Raw genomic sequence first — 16,585 nt, forward strand, 5'->3', positions numbered from 1 at the left:
AACATTCCTTCAAGTCTTCAGCCTTGATTTAAAAGAGCTGAGAGCTGCAGTTTTCTTGGAGTTTGTTCCAGATATGTGGTGCATAAAAACTCAGCGTTGCTTCTCCATGTTTCGTTCTGACTCTGGGGACAGAAAGACCTTTCCCAGATGACCTGGAGGTCTGGATAATTAATTATGTAGCAGAATATCAGAAATGTATTTTGGCCCTGTTCAAGGCTTTAGAGACCAACCGCCAATGTTTTTAAACACTGCAGATTGAAGCTGAGCGCTGACTTGCAATTGTTCCTCTTTGGCTCTAAAAAAAAAAGTTTTGTTTTCGTTTAATTGAAGGTTTGCAGATCATCCTGTGAGAGGCATGAATGTCTGTACCAACCAACAGACTGACATTGCCAAAAATGTGATGAATTACATGACAAAAAACAATTCAATTTAATGAAGCCAATCCACACTTTAAAATTCATGAGATACACTAAATAAAACACAACTCTTGCTTGCAATCCCACGTTTAATTGCCAAAAGCAAATGCAGTTATTTATCAATTTTTATATTAGCAGGCTGAGACTGAACATTTTACAACAACATTTTAAAAACAAATTTTTAAATCATTCCTTGTGTTGATGGTGGATTTTACATGCAAACAGTTTAGTAACAGCTTTTATTTTCTAGTGCACACATTGGGAAAGAGAGGTTTGCTGTCATACAAAATGGAAATGTTTTTGTTTTTTTTTCCATTTGAGGTTTAAACAAAGGGCAGGAATATGTTACAGGGGAATAAGTGTAAGAATTATAAGTGTGGTGAAGTTCATCCGCCAAATCCAAAATAAAAGCTGCATGCTTTTGCACATGAAATACATAATAAAACTATATTCTTTGTAACTTTAAATAAGGATATACAGGTTAAAAGTATTTTCTGGGTGAATGAAGTGAACATACTGTACCATTAGTCTTTTTGCACATTGTTATCAAGTGCATGCCAGTGCGTGGCATGCACTCGTTTGACTTTCGTTTAGCATAAAAATAACATGGAGTTTGAGATGAGGGCTGGTGATGAATTTGTTGGGGCCAAAGTACATATAAAAGCTAAATAACAGCTAGTATACATTCTAGCAGCTACAAATAATGCTTAAAATAAATCCATGCTTGTGTAATTGAAAGACATTCTGTTGTAAATATATCATACATAATTTCCTCAAAGCCCATCTTGCAGAACTTGGTACTTTCTACCAAATATCTTTTGATATGTCTCACTCAAAGAAACATTTAAGAACATGATCTGAATATCTGACCATCATTTGAAAATATATATTCTGTACAATATAATGTAAATAAAATAAAACCTACAAACATACAAACCCACATGTTCTCTCTCTACAGATGTTTGCACCACCATGTCCTCTCCCAAAACATCCATCTTAAAAACTTCAAACTGCACAGCAGCTGCAGCCCCAACCTGTCGCCCCCCTTAGCAGTCAAGGTTGATGCTGGAGAGCAGCTCCTCTAAGGCCTCCAGTTTCTGATTGGCCTCCTCGATCTCGCTGTAAGTCTGCACGTTGCTGGCGATATGGTAACGGATTTCATCCACCAGAGGGACAGAGTCCGTCTCGTGTCGCTCCTCCAACGACGCAGCATCCTCTTTGATGATCTCTGCAAACTCGGCCTGCTCCACCATCTGACACACAAGTTAGACAGGTACACAGGTGTGAGTTTAAACTGAGGGGAGAACTGAGCGTGGCTGACCAGAGAATCCAGAACATCGACCTCAGCTTGCAGGTGTTAAATTGCAAAAACCGGGATCTAGCTTATGCAGTATACAAAAAGTATTATTATATGGTCTCAGAGGTCTATCTTTACTGTGACTTTTGGTATAATGGCGATGATAGATGTACAAGAAGTAGTCAAGTACTCAAGTAAGCTAATTACTTTTATGGGAGCACTTTAAAGTAATAGTTCAGCATTTTGGGAAATACGCTTATTTACTTTTGTGCGAAGAGTTAGATCGATACCACTCTCATGTTTGTCTGCTAAGTATGAAGCAGGAGCTGGGACCCTAACCTTAAATATTGTTTGTTTTATGCATACAAAAACGACAAATTGTAGTTTTATGGAGAGTTACGCTTGTTCCAGCTTCATATTCAACATACCGATATGAAGTGTTGAGTGCACTTTAGCCACCAGCTGCGAAACCCTCTTGTCATCCAACCAAAATAAAGCCTCATCCAGTGTCAAAACAGAGAAACAGACACCCACCCTCTCAATGGTCTTGGCCATGAACTCTGTGCAGTGATCCTCCAGCCGAGAGAGACGGAAAAGCTTTGCCATCTTCCACATGCACATAACGTTGTCCTCACATATTGTCTTCGCGAGCGCCTTCCCACAAAGACGCTTCAGCCCCGGCAGCAGATACATGTCGGCCACGCAGAGCACGTCAAACACGATCTCTGTTATTAGCTGGACATAAAAAATATCCAGTCAGCTGTCAGATAATAATGATGAAAGCTGTAACATGTTGTTTAAGGGGGGTTGTGTTCACAATCACTGATTATGTTTTTAAAGATCTTGATCATGTTATTGTACTTTTTTGGTGGATGTTCCCACCCAATATATAGTTTAAATATTGAGTATGTTAAAAGGTCAAGGATGCAAACATGTCAGGGTGGGACAATCTGAAATAACATAATAACTAAGGTTATTAAAGGGCATGTAATTTTAAACCAGCAATAACTGAGGAAACAAGCTGTAAACAAAACATTGACATATTATCACCTTTTAAGTTGTTATGGCAAACATGTTTGCAATCAGTAGCTTACTTATACATCCAATGTTGCTCCAGGCATGGAGCAACATTAGCATTCATTTGAAGTTGTAATTTGCCAATTTTGTTTTTAGCTCTGCTTTGGTCTCCCCTGACCCATGAAGGAAATATCTGGCTCTTTAGCTGCTAAATGCTCCGCTTTGTTGCATCACATACAAGTAGTCATTTAAGCCATTGTTAATATAACAATATTGATTACAGCTGCTTTACGTTTAAAAGCATAAATATAACATTTTATTTTACATTTTTATGTGAAATACAATCAAAAGAGCTCTTCAAAGAGTTAGTAGTATAGTCAAATAATTTTAGGATAATAAAAAAGAAGAAGAAATAGTGCTGCATATTTATGACACCTCTGTATCCAGAGACACTTTTTTTTACAGACTCATGCCTAACAGTAGGAAACCAGTTTGTCAGCCACAAATTGGCCCCTTGAAAGGTGATGCTTCTGTTTCGTCTTTTTTATGACTCCTCGGTTGGTAGACTAACAAGCAGTCCTTTTTACTTTTCTCACTTAATGACAAATTTGCATCCCTGATAATCAATTCCACAAAATAATCTCAGACAGAAATTGTGCACTAACCTGTGTGTCATCGGTGTAGATGTAATACATGACGTGGATGAATATTTCATGGGAAATGTTGTGTAAAGTAATCACTGGGGTGCTGGGTTGGGACTGCAGCTGCTCTCCCTCACTGAAGTGGTCCTCCAGCAAGGCTTTAAAATAATCACTACGTCCGCAGAAAAACGCCTGGCGACAAATACAGTGAGTGTGAGTGACAGGGTGTTGGGGTCTGTAATGTGACTGGGGAATGTTGTGCAAGCTCTGTGGTTTATACCTTATGACACAAGAAGTTGAAACCATCAACTCTGAAGCAGATGTCAGGATAAGTAGGGAAGCGATCGACTCTGTTAAAGGGAAGTTCACCAAATCCAACCTGTGGAGGATCAACAGGGGGGAAAACAAAGTCAAATAGGCTCACCAAAGTGGTAGTAGCAGATATAGTGTTTTTCTGCCACCATGTCCTTACTCTTAGTTCAATGGGAAGTGCACAGTCTGCTAACTGAGCCATTTCCTCCTGAAGTTGACAGCTGAGAGGCTCCAAGCTGAGAACCTTCACACAGATTCCTGGCTTATTGGACACTTCAGTATGAGGAAAGAAAGAAAGAAAGAAAAAAAGAAACAAGACGACAGACATCACTTGTGTGGGGAAAAAAGTCAATACAAGCCCTAAATAAAAGGGTCAAGAGTTGAATGAGACACTACAGTTAAAGGTTCAGTAGGTAACTTATAAAAATATATATTTTTTGTCTTATTTGTTAAAAACTGTACATGAAACATATCATCTTTAAAAAAAAAATCATGTTATCTGCCTCCCCCTAGTGCTCCTAATGTCATTTGCAAGTTCCCACAGTGCCTGGAGATTTGTTTTTCAGTTGAATTATATTTAAAGTTAAAGAAAATCCATTGTTAAAGAGTCATGATGCATGATGTTTCCAAAGTAAATGAGTAATCGTAATAATCGTAATCCCAATATTTACAAAACTAATCGTGATTGTGGTTTTTGCAATAATCGAGGAGCCCTAATGCGTATTGCATTGGTAATACACATATATGTATTAGCAGTGTAAACGTGAACCAAGCTTACTATCTTACCATATTCATACACCTGTTTGCATTTATTCTCCAACTCCTCAATTAGATCTTCCATTTTGCACTGTTTAGCAAGTCGTCTGCAGTCTTCCACAAGGCTTACATCAATATCCATTCGTCCTGTAAAATTAATTTAAAAAAGGGATGAAAAGAGTTGGACTCTTATACAATCACACCTTGTTAATTCTTTTTTACTTTCCTTGACAGGACTACACACACAGTAGAGGCTCCAGCAGTCCAGTCTGAGTTAATAATAAACAGCTGCAATCTTTTCAATGCAAAATTCCATCTTTATATTTTCTATACAGTGTTTCCTCGCTGGGCTGCAGTGGAGGGACAGTAACAAAAAGCAGTACTTTAAAGACTGTAACTTTGGAAGATGCCCACTTGATTTGTCTAACTCAGAAGGCTGAAGCCTTACATTAGCTTCAGATTAACTTCAGATAATGCATTTTTCACAGAATGAGGACTGTTGAAAGCATGTTAAGATGGGCTCTCTTAACGACTAGTATGGACAGGAGGATTGATTACAGGAAGAAAAACCTGTTCCAATGTTCAAAGGTGCCCCTGACAGTTGTTGACAGACCGACTTAAATTCTAAACCTATTCTTTCAAAGGTACCCTTAAGTAAACATTCAGGGAAATGAAAGGTTTGTGTTATTAAGTTAAAGTTCAAGCTATGTGTTTATAATAATATCATGATATCAAAAGCAAAATATCATTTATTTGGCAAATCAAATTTAATTTATAGAAACAAATTTACAGACCCAGCCTGTTAATTTATTTTCTGGTTTTCTGATTTGATAATTTTTCATTTATTTAGGGTGATATTTTTCCAGTACAAAATAAAAAGTTACACAATTTGTATATGCCATGAAAATTAATTTTTATTGGGTTTCCAATTATTCGAGAATAATAAATATTTGTTACTGACACAGTAAAAAAAGTATGGACTGAATTCTCCTGCAAAGTCTTAAAACTGTGACCAATGCCGAAGCCTGAATATTTGCAGCTCACCTGTATAGGAATATTGCAGGATGGCTCCAAAGGCTGCAGGGTTGATCTGAAATCAAAATTAGTTTTATCCATACAGATGTAGATAGACACGATAAGCCTGTATGGTTCTATATTATACACGGCCATCTAATAAAGTCGACAACATGCAGCAACACAGAATAAATCAACCACAATATATTTTCTTATCTACCAATGGGTGTTTGAGGGTGATCAAGTTCTTCCCTTTCCATTTGGTCTCAAACATATCAGTGAAGTACTCTGAGCGTGCACTGAGAATACATCGGTGGGCCATAAATATTTGTCCATGAACCTGGAACTTGACGTCACTGTGTTGACCCTGCTCCAGTAACCTAAAGCAAAAACACAAACCTTTAGATTTGAATTTTAGATTAGATAGAGGTATGCAGGTGGTGGTATACAGGTTTACAGACAAACTGCAAAGGTACTAAACTGTGTTTTTGCAGTTCATTATTCAAATTTTCTTTTTACTGTACACTACTAAAACAGCTGAGGAGAATGAACTGCTATGTATCCTGCTCTGTAGACGAACTAGATTATTTACATGAATGGCCAACTTACATGTGCAGAAAGTAGTTAAAATCGTCCCGCTGCATGGCGCGGACACTGATACACTTATAATCTTTGAGCAGGCGCCGAACAGATTCATTTAGACAGGCGTACATACACCTCTCGCCATCAAACGTATTGGCTTCACACTTGGCACCTGAAAGCACAGCAAAGAAGAAGAAAATATATGATTATACTAAAGAATATTTCAGTGTTATAATGCTCAACATGGCATCACACTATTGTAGTTGCACCACTTTTATTATGTTGCATTACTTAACAAACAACCTTACCACTAGCCAACAGGTACTGGACCAGCTCCTCATGACCGCAGAGACAAGCATAATACCTGAAAAACAAGAGCGTTCACATTTTAAGCTGTTGGAAACATTTGTGCTTTGTTAGCAAGTAGACTACTTGTCTATATTGTACTTACAAAGGGGTGCTGTCCCATTTATCTCTTACAGTGAGGTCCACGTCTCGTTGTTCAACAAGGTATCTAAAAAAGAAAATATTGGTTAAGTGAGGTAGATGCACAACCTGTCACAACCTGCCATAAAGTGAGCCACTAACAAAGTCAAACATTTTCAGTGAACATCAAATGGGTGCATCACACAGGAGAAAAATGTAAGATGGACAAAAATGGGAAAAATACATTGTTCACACAGCTGCATACATATTACAAATATAAGTAGTATTACTGGGTATATAAAGCCACCTTTTTGATGACCCCTTTGATTTTGGATGTATCCTATGCCATCTACTGCTTTCATCAGATCCATGTCAACAAAGTATGTTTTTATCTACATTTATTAGGACACTGATGTCTTAATTGGATATGACAGATCATGTATCCTGCAGTACTGGATAAATACATGTTTGCAATTTGGGACTGAGTTGGCTGGATGACTTGTTTTGACTATTACTGCTACCTTGGTAATCAGCAGGACGTCAGTCTGTCCCAAAGCAGTAACTTAGATGTTTCAACTTACATCACTCCAAAGCTAAGCTGTATAGCTGGCAGCAGTAACGTTAATTCGCCACATACCGTCTGGTAAGTAACGTTATCCAGTACTGGCACATAGTAATATTACTGAGCAGCTGATTTACAAACGTTAATGTTAGCTTAAGTTACCAGCTGGGTCATCAAAGCTAATGTTAGCAACCCTAGCTGCCTTCCGTGTTTACCTCCTATTTCTTTGCAAAACAATGCTGTTCGCTTTGAGTGTAGCTGCAAGACGGCCGTCCAGCAGGCCAAAATAAATAAAGGCTATTGTTTTGTAAAATAGGCCTGATGAAAACAGAAAACAACAACTGCAACCACGTAACACACAGGCAAAAACAACCAACCAAACGTCAGCTGATCTTTGGTTACCTGACTCTACAAATGTCGCCCTTTCTGCAACTACTAAACAAATCGTACACATCCATGATCGCCGCGGTGTTTTCGGTCCTCTGTAATGCATTGAGACGGCCTGTCTACTGGACAGGTGAGCGATGATTTAATGTAGCTTCAGAGTTTAATCGGTCGATGCTAAAGAAGTTGGCTGGCACACAATTCTTGCACAGTTGTTGACAAACTCGGCTCCTCCTCCTCAGTGTTTTGGTGGAAGTGGTCCGGTAGGCACGTCACTATGTCCATTTCACTTGGTGTAAAAAATAACGGTAAACTGGCAACTCTTCACAAGACGGCAGGCGTTTAGTATTATCCTGCAACAAAACGTTAAGTCCTGCTGTAATTTATTTTTTATTTTTTACATCACATGGATTTCAGCCGTCAATGAAATGTGTTGTCATTTCTAACGGCAGGTATATAACTTAAATGAGAGTCAGCGAGTGTTAACGGTTATAGAACTGCTGAAAATCGGAGCTCACGCAGGTCATGTGAATGCAGCATACGCCAGTGTTCTATCAACCCTTTTGCTTACTGTTTACTACGATAACATGGATAACACCCTATCAAAAATAGTTTATACTATTAACCTTAATAACCTTTATTTTTAAAGTTTACAGATTTACATATTATAATAAGCTCCTTCACTTTAGTTTGACGAACTAGGCCAGAGTTTTAAAAGTGGGAGGCGGGCTTCGATCCCCAGGGGGGCTCCAAACAGTTTCAGGGGGAGGTTCAGTGAACGGAAGTCAAAAATCTTGCATATCAAAAGAAGATCATGATGTAGAATAGCCTAAATGTGTGTGATTTGGTTAAAGAGATTTTCAGAGATACAGTAGTTTGAGTTTTCATTTTTCACTTTTATATTTGTTTTCAGTTCCACATTTCATGTTTTCAGATTCAAAACTTATTTTTTTTACGGCTTCAAATCTTTTTTTCAGTTTCAGATCATTTTTTTTCAGTTTCAGAATTTTGGCCCCGATTTTGCGTAGGGGGCGTGGCTTCAACTCAGAGGGGCGTGGAATTATGAGTGACAGCCTAACAAAGAAGGCAGAAGACTCTCCTCAGTCATGTTGCCTTCAGGAAATTGTGTTACTGCGAGAACTATGACTGAATGCTTTCTATCCACCATATACATGTGATTTTTACTAAACAAACTGATGCTAGTGACAAAGTTCCATTTAAAATACTGTTTTGGACAACACGTGGTACCAAGTGTTGTCCAAAACAGTATTTTTCAAGATTTGAAGCCGTAAAAAAAATAAGTTTTGAATCTGAAAACATGAAATGTGGAACTGAAAACAAATATAAAAGTGAAAAATGAAAATTAATAATTTATTCAAAAATAATTCCAGAATTTAATCTAAATTTTATTCAAACTGAAAGAAAAATTGGTACACTTATATTTAGTTTGAATACATGGTTTTATTTTTCAAGTTTTAGACCAAAACTTAAATTTTCAATTTCAAGCTTTAGTTTTTCAACTATATATATTTTTTTCAAATTAACAAAACATTTGGCCCTGATTTAGCTCCATAGGCAGTGCTCCAAGCCTATATTCATTAAGACATTAAAAACAGGTCATAAATATGTACTTATCTTTTTATTTTTAAAAACTACCTATTTACCTAAAACAATTTTAGCAAACTTTACTAAGGAATAAGCTTGATCAGGCTTTTGACACACAGACAATCCATGTTAGTAGGATCAATTCATTGTTGGTTTTGGTCTTTTAATGAGATTTCTAGAAAATAAGACAAATATAGAATGTCATGAGACCTAATATTTAAGCCCCCATAATGCAAAATGTAGTTATTATCACCACAAAGGTAGCACTGGTCAATCACAAAAGTGTCAACTTCAAAGTTTAAAGCGGGCTTTTCAGTAAAACCTTTGATTCTTTTACAACAAACACTCCCAAATTCCAAGCATTCACTCTTTCACAAAGGCCAGACTGCACTGTAAATATATATATAATAAGTATGTCAGCTTCTGTCCCATCTCCCAAATACTACCCTATGTCTGTCAGTGACAGGTAAATAACTGTTTTGCTCTTTACCTGTGACATCTCTGTTACCTGATGATCACTGGGTATCAGCAATGTCAAATCTTTGGTATCTCTTTGTCTTCCAGAAGTGAGGCGCTTTACATAACTCTACCTCAACAGGGTAGTGGTAGCTTAGTCTTAGGGCTTGTGGGAAGGTGCAGGGAGGAATGTTGCCACAAAACAGGGCAGTGAAAAAAAAGCTACTCAAGTGCAGAATGTGTTGGTTAAGTTTGGATGCACCGATTTCATTGTTTTTAGTGCTGATACAGATACCTGGGCTTTGGATATTGGCCGATACCGAGTACCGATCCAAGATAATAAGCTGTATGGCTCACTGTGAGGAAGTGACTGGGATCATTCTTTTATGTGTAAGGCAACATCAGGCATGACTTAAACATTGATTTCCTGACTTTGTAAAACTAAATGTTACAAATAAATACATAGATATACATTTACAGAATTGTTATTTAATTATATATAAATAAGTCATGATACCTGATCCAGCTATGAGTCAGTATTGGCCTAATATTGGTATCAATCTGGGATCTGTGCATCCCTAGTTATTGGATTAGATTCAACATTATTGTCTTTACACAGAGTACAGGTGTTTAGACAATGAAATGCAGTATGAGGGACAACTCACCATTTCTTCTGTCATAGCAAATTCTTTGAGGAAATTGAATGGCTTGGCTGAGTTTGGCCCAAAGGCTGCCAGCATAGCTTCTCCATACCCAGCAATCCTGTTGTATGTAAATGTATTCCATTAGATCATATATGAAGACAATATGTATATGTTTCTTCTGGGCAGAAATAATTCTGCCACAAAATTTAGGCATCTCCTCTGGAATTGCACGAATGGAGTTTATTATTGCACACAATGCCCGTCGTATGTGTGTTTGTTTGATATGTTTGCCGTGGTGTCCAAGTCATTACCAATCAGCCAGTGGAAATTCTAGTCACTGCGTATATTAATCTCCTCATGGGTACACACCATCTGCATTGAAATCTGGATCATTGTGTTTTAGAGGAAATAAAAAACGACCATTTTAGTGCTCATTACACTTATATCCCTTAGTTGGGATAAGAGAGAAATTCCATTAAAAGAGCCATGTTACAACATTATTGAAATATAATGTATAGGCCATTTAATAGGTGTGATTCTTCTGATAAATAGAAATATGTGTAGTTATAAATCTAATGTACCGTGAACTTATTAAAGCACTAAACCGGGATGCTGAAATAAAACAGGATGATGCAACTCGCATCAGTTTTCCATTTGTCTTTGACCACCAGGAGGACCTCATACAGCTCTCTCTCTCTCTCTCTCTCTCTCTCTCTGGGTACCATGGTGTGGTTGCTCACCTTTCCAATAACATGCCCTATCGTGATATATCTTACATGAGTGGACGCACACAGAAGACGCCAACTGACCAAACTTGATAAACCTGCCCTCTACTTCTTTGAACAACATGTCAAACTAAATAATCTCATTCCCCTTGAAAAAACAAACAAGTCCATAAAGACATATGAATAGCTGTGGATGCGGGGAGGGACCCATAGAAAATACCTTTCCAAGGGCCCAGAGTTTTGTGCTACGCCCCTGGTTGTGTTGACTCTGATAGAACAGTAAAAGTAAGCATAAATGTAGTAAAAGCCAACATCATTGCTTCATTTAGAAAAAAAGTTAATTCACTTGTTCACGTCCACCCATTACATTACATTACATTACATTACATTACATGTCATTTAGCTGACGCTTTTATCCAAAGCGACTTACAATTAAGTGCTTTCAACTGTGAAGGTTCAAACTCCAGACCATAAGTAGTAAGTGCAAATACAGTAGCGTTAAATAGGCAAAGCTACAAAGAGACATATGAAAGTGCAGGTTCGAAAGTTTTTTTTCCTTTTATTTATCCGAGGTGTAGTCGGAAAAGATGTGTTTTTAGCCTTCGGCGGAAGATGTGTAGGCTTTCGGCCATCCTGATATCGATGGGGAGCTCGTTCCACCATTTGGGAGCCAGGACAGTGAACAGTCGGGATTTCGTTGAGGGATTAGTTCTCCCTCGCTGTGACGGGGCAGCCAGCAGTTTGGCTGATGCAGAAGGAAGTGGGCGGGTTGGGGTATATGGTTTGACCATGTCCTGGATGTAAGCGGGTGCTGATCCGTTCGTGGCCCTGTACGTAAGTACTAGTGTCTTGAAGCGGATGCGGGCCGCAATTGGTAACCAGTGAAGAGAGCGGAGGAGAGGTGTAGTGTGAGAGAACTTGGGGAGGTTGAAGACAAGTCGAGCCGCTGCATTCTGAATGAGCTGCAGAATCCCAGAATCCCTATGATGTCGTATCGAGACACAATCTACAAGACAAAAACAACAAAAAGAGGACATATTTTAGCCTTTAATGCATGTATTCTGGCTTTTATTTCCATCTGAACATGTAACAGCTTCATCAAAGATGGCTATAATTACAGAGGTATGATCAAGGAATCATTTTAACACTTTACTTTGCATGCCTCCAATAATTTCTTGTTCCTTCTTGGCTGCTTCCCAAAAATCACATCAGTGACACGAGCCATGCATACCCAAGATCAAACCCTTGCTATCATTACTGATCTTTTACCGTATAGCCTAATGTCTTTGCCAATGAGACATGTTTAACCTTAACCAGAGTTGACATGACATCTGGATCTGAGGCTTTGGTAAGTCCCAACATCTGTACGTTGAACAAAGCAATCTCCATATCTGACAAGAAAAGAGCTAATAGAGACATTTACGTCTGTGTATACTATATTTGTAAAAAAAAATATATATATATATATATATACACAGCACAGACAGACACACTCCCATAGTCTCTCACAGCTCTTTTTCTTCAAGAGTTACTTACCTCGATGGCACAGCATTAGTGGCAAACCTCCAGAATAAACTTTCACCTAGTTGTATGAGAGACTTATTTTCTCTTCTATTCTATTTTTTTTTAAAGAAAGGAAATTATTGGGTAATCATTCTCAAAAGGAATAAAGGGAGAGTTTGAAATTTGACACCAAGAGGACAGCCCAGTTTTTTGTATAAGACGCTCCCAAAGCCAGTACATGGTTTTATAATATTTAGGCACATTTTCTAGGTAATCTCCATATTGTCTACAGCATATTATTGTCACCTTGTGTGGCATTAGTTTTTCAACTTCAACTTTCAACTTCATTTGTCCCTGAAGGCTAATTGTTTTACTTTCATGGAAAACTTGTGACAATCCTGCATGTTAAATCACTCCCTCACTGCTCCCACAACAATACTGTGCCCTACAACAAAGTCTCATTTGGGCATAAAGCCAAAAATATTTATTCTGATTTCACAAATGGGTTTTTTGACTCTTGATGACCTCTTGGATCTTTTCTTTCTAATTTTGGACTGACCAATGACTACCTTGAGGAAACACTTTTAATGGATTGCTGAAATGCAGCATACCTGAAGCCGCATAGCAGGCCTGAATTCCAGCGTAACAGACACACAGAAACAATGCATCCTTAAAACAGTGAGGGTAGGTGGGAGAAGAGGTGGCATGTGTCCGACTGGTTTACCCACATTGGGGAGCCACACAACTTCCCTATCACGCCACACCCAGACCTGTCTATAAAGCAGAAACCAAAAGATAAAGAGATGCACAGACAGAGCTCAACTACCACCCGACCCTCTCCATCCTCACCAGCAGTGAAATCTCCACACAACACTGCCATGAGTATGAGGAGCACACGCAGCAGCCGCCAAGGAGTACGCAAGTCTTCAGGGGGCTTCAGTAGCATGTCCATGGGATCCTACTCCATCCCCAAGATCAGCAGCGGGGCTAACCAGGCGGCCTCGATTACAGCTGTGACCGTCAACAAGAGCCTGCTCACCCCAATGAAGATAGACATCGACCCCAGCTTCCAAGTTGTTCGCAACCAGGAGAAAGAGCAGATCAAGACCCTCAACAACCGTTTTGTCTCATTCATTGATAAGGTAAGAGGAGATTTCACTTAAACTCATGCTGATGGATGTTGAGTGTCAGATTTAATTCATTTTAATAACCCTGATAATCCCTGTTGACACATTATTGGCTTTTGAACTAATATTTAAAAGTCAACAACTTATCTCTATGAAAAATGATAGAATCTTTTTGATTTGGTACGTACTTTTTCCTTGGGGCACAGGTAAGACACCTGGAGCAGCAGAACAAAATGCTGGAAACCAAGTGGAAGATGTTGCAGGGACAGACTGCCACCTCCTCTAATGTTGAACCCATGCTGAAGGCCTACATCTCCAACCTCCAAAGGCAGCTGGAATTTCTCAACAATGACAAACAAAAACTTGACATGGAGAACAATGTCATGCACAAAAATGTGGATGACTACAAGACAAAGTAAGAAAGTGTTGTGAAAGAAACTGAACAACTATTAAAGTCTGTGAACGGCTAAGGCATGTGGTAATCAACTGCAAACTGATCTGCATAAGTAATATGATATATGTGGTGTATTTCAGGTATGAGACAGAGATCAATCACAGGAATGATGCAGAGAATGAATTTGTCATGCTCAAGAAGGTACAGTATCAGTATGCAGTCATGATGGCTATGATAGATACTGTAATGTGTATAAGTATAGAAAAACAACAACTCAAGCCAGGTTAAGCTTTTTGGTATAAACCCATTACATTCACGTTTTTCTAAGCATTTTCTCTACTAATAATTTTCCTTGTTGGGCTACAAAATGTGTTATCTATTACTGCGGTTATAAGGAAATAATCTTGGCCACACATTTTAAAGCTATTCACATGAAATGTAACAGTATCTGTCAAATGCAAAACATTAAGCATTGAGAACATGTTGTTTGTTTTTTTACTGGCTGCTTGCAGGACGTGGACGCAAGCTACATGTCCAAGATGAAACTAGAAGACAGTGTGCGTCTTATCCGTGATGAATTCAACTTCCTCAAGGCTCTGTATGACGAGGTACAAAACCATTCGCTGAAAATATGTATACTATAAGAAAATCGATATAAGAAAAGCTTGTTTTGTTTTCTGGATTTTGTCTTCTTACTGTTGCTGTATGTACTGTTATTTTATTTGTTATAAAAGGAGCTGCATGAGCTGCAGGAGAGCCTGAAGGAGACCTCTGTGGTGGTACAGATGGACAACTCCCGTGGCCTAAATATGGATCAGATTGTGTCTGAGGTTAAGGCTCAGTATGAGGACATTGCTGCCCGCAGCCGTGAAGAAGCTGAAAGCTGGCACAAAAACAAGGTAAATAACTAAAATATGAATGATTACATGTCACTGTTTACGTAAAAAACAGTTTGTCTTTAAAACTATAAAACACAAAAAGGGCTTAGTAGTTAACTAAAGCTCATAAATCTACTAGAATACCCTGTTATTTTGACAGAAACAGCTCTTGTCAAACCTGATAATTACTACTTTGTTCCTCTGTTTGATCTATGGGGACACCAGTTTGACCAGATGACTGCAGAAGCCAACCAATACGGCAATGAGCTGCGTAGCACAAAGGGGGCAATATCTGAGCTCAACCGAATGATCAGCCGTCTGCAGAATGAGATCCAGGCTGTAAAGGCACACGTGAGTGAAAGGTTTATGGAGGGCCTCATATGTTTAAAGTCAAAGGCAATTGTTACAACTTATTGTTTGGTTCTAAAGTTTGCTGGATAATGCATGCGTTAAGCATTAAATGTAATGTTTGTTTTAATTAAAAATTATCTTTTCAGCGTACCAACCTTGAGGGCCAGGTAGCCAAAGCGGAGCAGCGGTGGGAGGGGGCCGTGCAGGATGCCAAGGCTCGCATCAGGGACCTGGAGCTGGCTCTGCAGAGGGCCAAGCACGACATGGCTCTGCAGCTCAAAGAGTACCAGGAGCTCATGAATGTGAAGCTGGCCCTGGACATAGAGATCTCCACCTACAGGAAGTTGCTGGAGGGAGAGGAGGAAAGGTGAGTTGTATTGGTAGAGCTCAGCAGTGTCAAGTTCTCATAACCAGGGGCGTAGCACAAAATTCTCAGCCCTGTAGAAAGGCATTCTCTATGGGCCCCTCCCCACATCCACAGTTATTCATTCTAGCATCTTTTTAGGTCCTCCTCACGTGAGAGCCCTATTTACTCAGTCCCCCCCCCCCAGCCCCTGCTCCTAACTCACTGGTTGTTTGAAAGCACTTTCGATAAAGCAAAAATATTACCTTTTTCTGGCTTGTCCAAGTTAGTTTTCTAGTGAGAAGTCTTCTTTGCATCATTGTGGTGCACCGAACCACAATGGGCTCATTACTGCCCCCCTGAAGTAAAGCAAACTTACCCAAGAACAGTAAACATACTTTTATGTGTAAAAAAGTTCTTCTCTATTAACTTTTTACTTTGCCAGTACATCAATGATTACTGTATTATGTATTTTATGTATTTCCTGCATTCTCACTGACAGACTTGGAAAGGACTCTATTGTCAACATCCAAACAGTCCCCACCAAAAGTAAGTAGGCTACTTTTTAAACTGAAGATAACACAAATGTTTCCACTGGCATTAGGATTGTTATGACAGCCCGCATTGTGTGCTTGTATATGATATTTTTACTATCATCTCCACAACAGCCGTCCAGGTTGACAACTACAGGCCGCGAAGACGAAGTGCAGTTCTCATCAAGACAGTGGAGACCAAGACCCATGACAAAACATACAACACTGCAGCAGATTAGCCTGCTGGATCACTGTGGCCATTTCACTTTTACTTTAATCTCTTTGTAACCTACAATAGGCCAACTACACAAATAAGCCAATGTGTGTGTGTGTATTTGTTTATTTTTATTCTCTTATTGGATGTCACATTATTTACCACTCTCTGTGTTTAAAATAAAGATGAAGCCTACTCAGCTGCACGATAAATTGTGTTTCTTTTTCACAGGTAGCAGAATAGAATAAAATTGAATAAACTTTACTGTCCAGAAAGGGCAGGAAAATTGTTAAATCTAAACATGTCTACAAGATAAAAAAAAAAAAAATCATATTAACAGAACAAAGATCTCTCAATTGTTCAACAGTCATTGCATTCATGTGTACAGCACTCTCATATGTATAA

General features: G+C 38.7%; 2 protein-coding genes and 1 pseudogene across 2 annotated transcripts; 1 reads left to right on the top strand and 2 right to left on the bottom strand.

The window, feature by feature from the left end:
- Window positions 1-487: 487 nt before the first annotated feature.
- Window positions 488-7,685, bottom strand: abtb1 (ankyrin repeat and BTB (POZ) domain containing 1). Its single transcript, XM_031316618.2, has 12 exons — window positions 7,426-7,685; window positions 6,487-6,549; window positions 6,344-6,399; window positions 6,063-6,207; window positions 5,674-5,833; window positions 5,484-5,529; window positions 4,470-4,586; window positions 3,844-3,956; window positions 3,652-3,750; window positions 3,396-3,563; window positions 2,248-2,448; window positions 488-1,669 (listed from the first exon to the last, which is right to left on the bottom strand). The coding sequence occupies exons 1-12, from the start codon at window positions 7,479-7,481 to the stop codon at window positions 1,463-1,465; spliced, it is 1,431 nt and encodes a 476-aa protein (XP_031172478.1). The 5' UTR covers window positions 7,482-7,685; the 3' UTR covers window positions 488-1,462.
- A 1,379-nt stretch (window positions 7,686-9,064) lies between these two features.
- Window positions 9,065-12,261, bottom strand: LOC116062226 (annotated as a pseudogene).
- An 852-nt stretch (window positions 12,262-13,113) lies between these two features.
- On the top strand, window positions 13,114-16,385 carry LOC116062094 (keratin, type II cytoskeletal 8-like). Its single transcript, XM_031316620.2, has 9 exons — window positions 13,114-13,482; window positions 13,674-13,882; window positions 14,002-14,062; window positions 14,374-14,469; window positions 14,596-14,760; window positions 14,965-15,090; window positions 15,237-15,457; window positions 15,936-15,982; window positions 16,102-16,385. Exons 1-9 carry the CDS (start codon window positions 13,144-13,146, stop codon window positions 16,203-16,205), a joined length of 1,368 nt encoding a protein of 455 aa, XP_031172480.1. The 5' UTR covers window positions 13,114-13,143; the 3' UTR covers window positions 16,206-16,385.
- Window positions 16,386-16,585: the final 200 nt, after the last annotated feature.

This window comes from Sander lucioperca, chromosome 12 (assembly GCF_008315115.2).
Source record: "Sander lucioperca isolate FBNREF2018 chromosome 12, SLUC_FBN_1.2, whole genome shotgun sequence".
NCBI lineage: Eukaryota > Metazoa > Chordata > Actinopteri > Perciformes > Percidae > Sander > Sander lucioperca.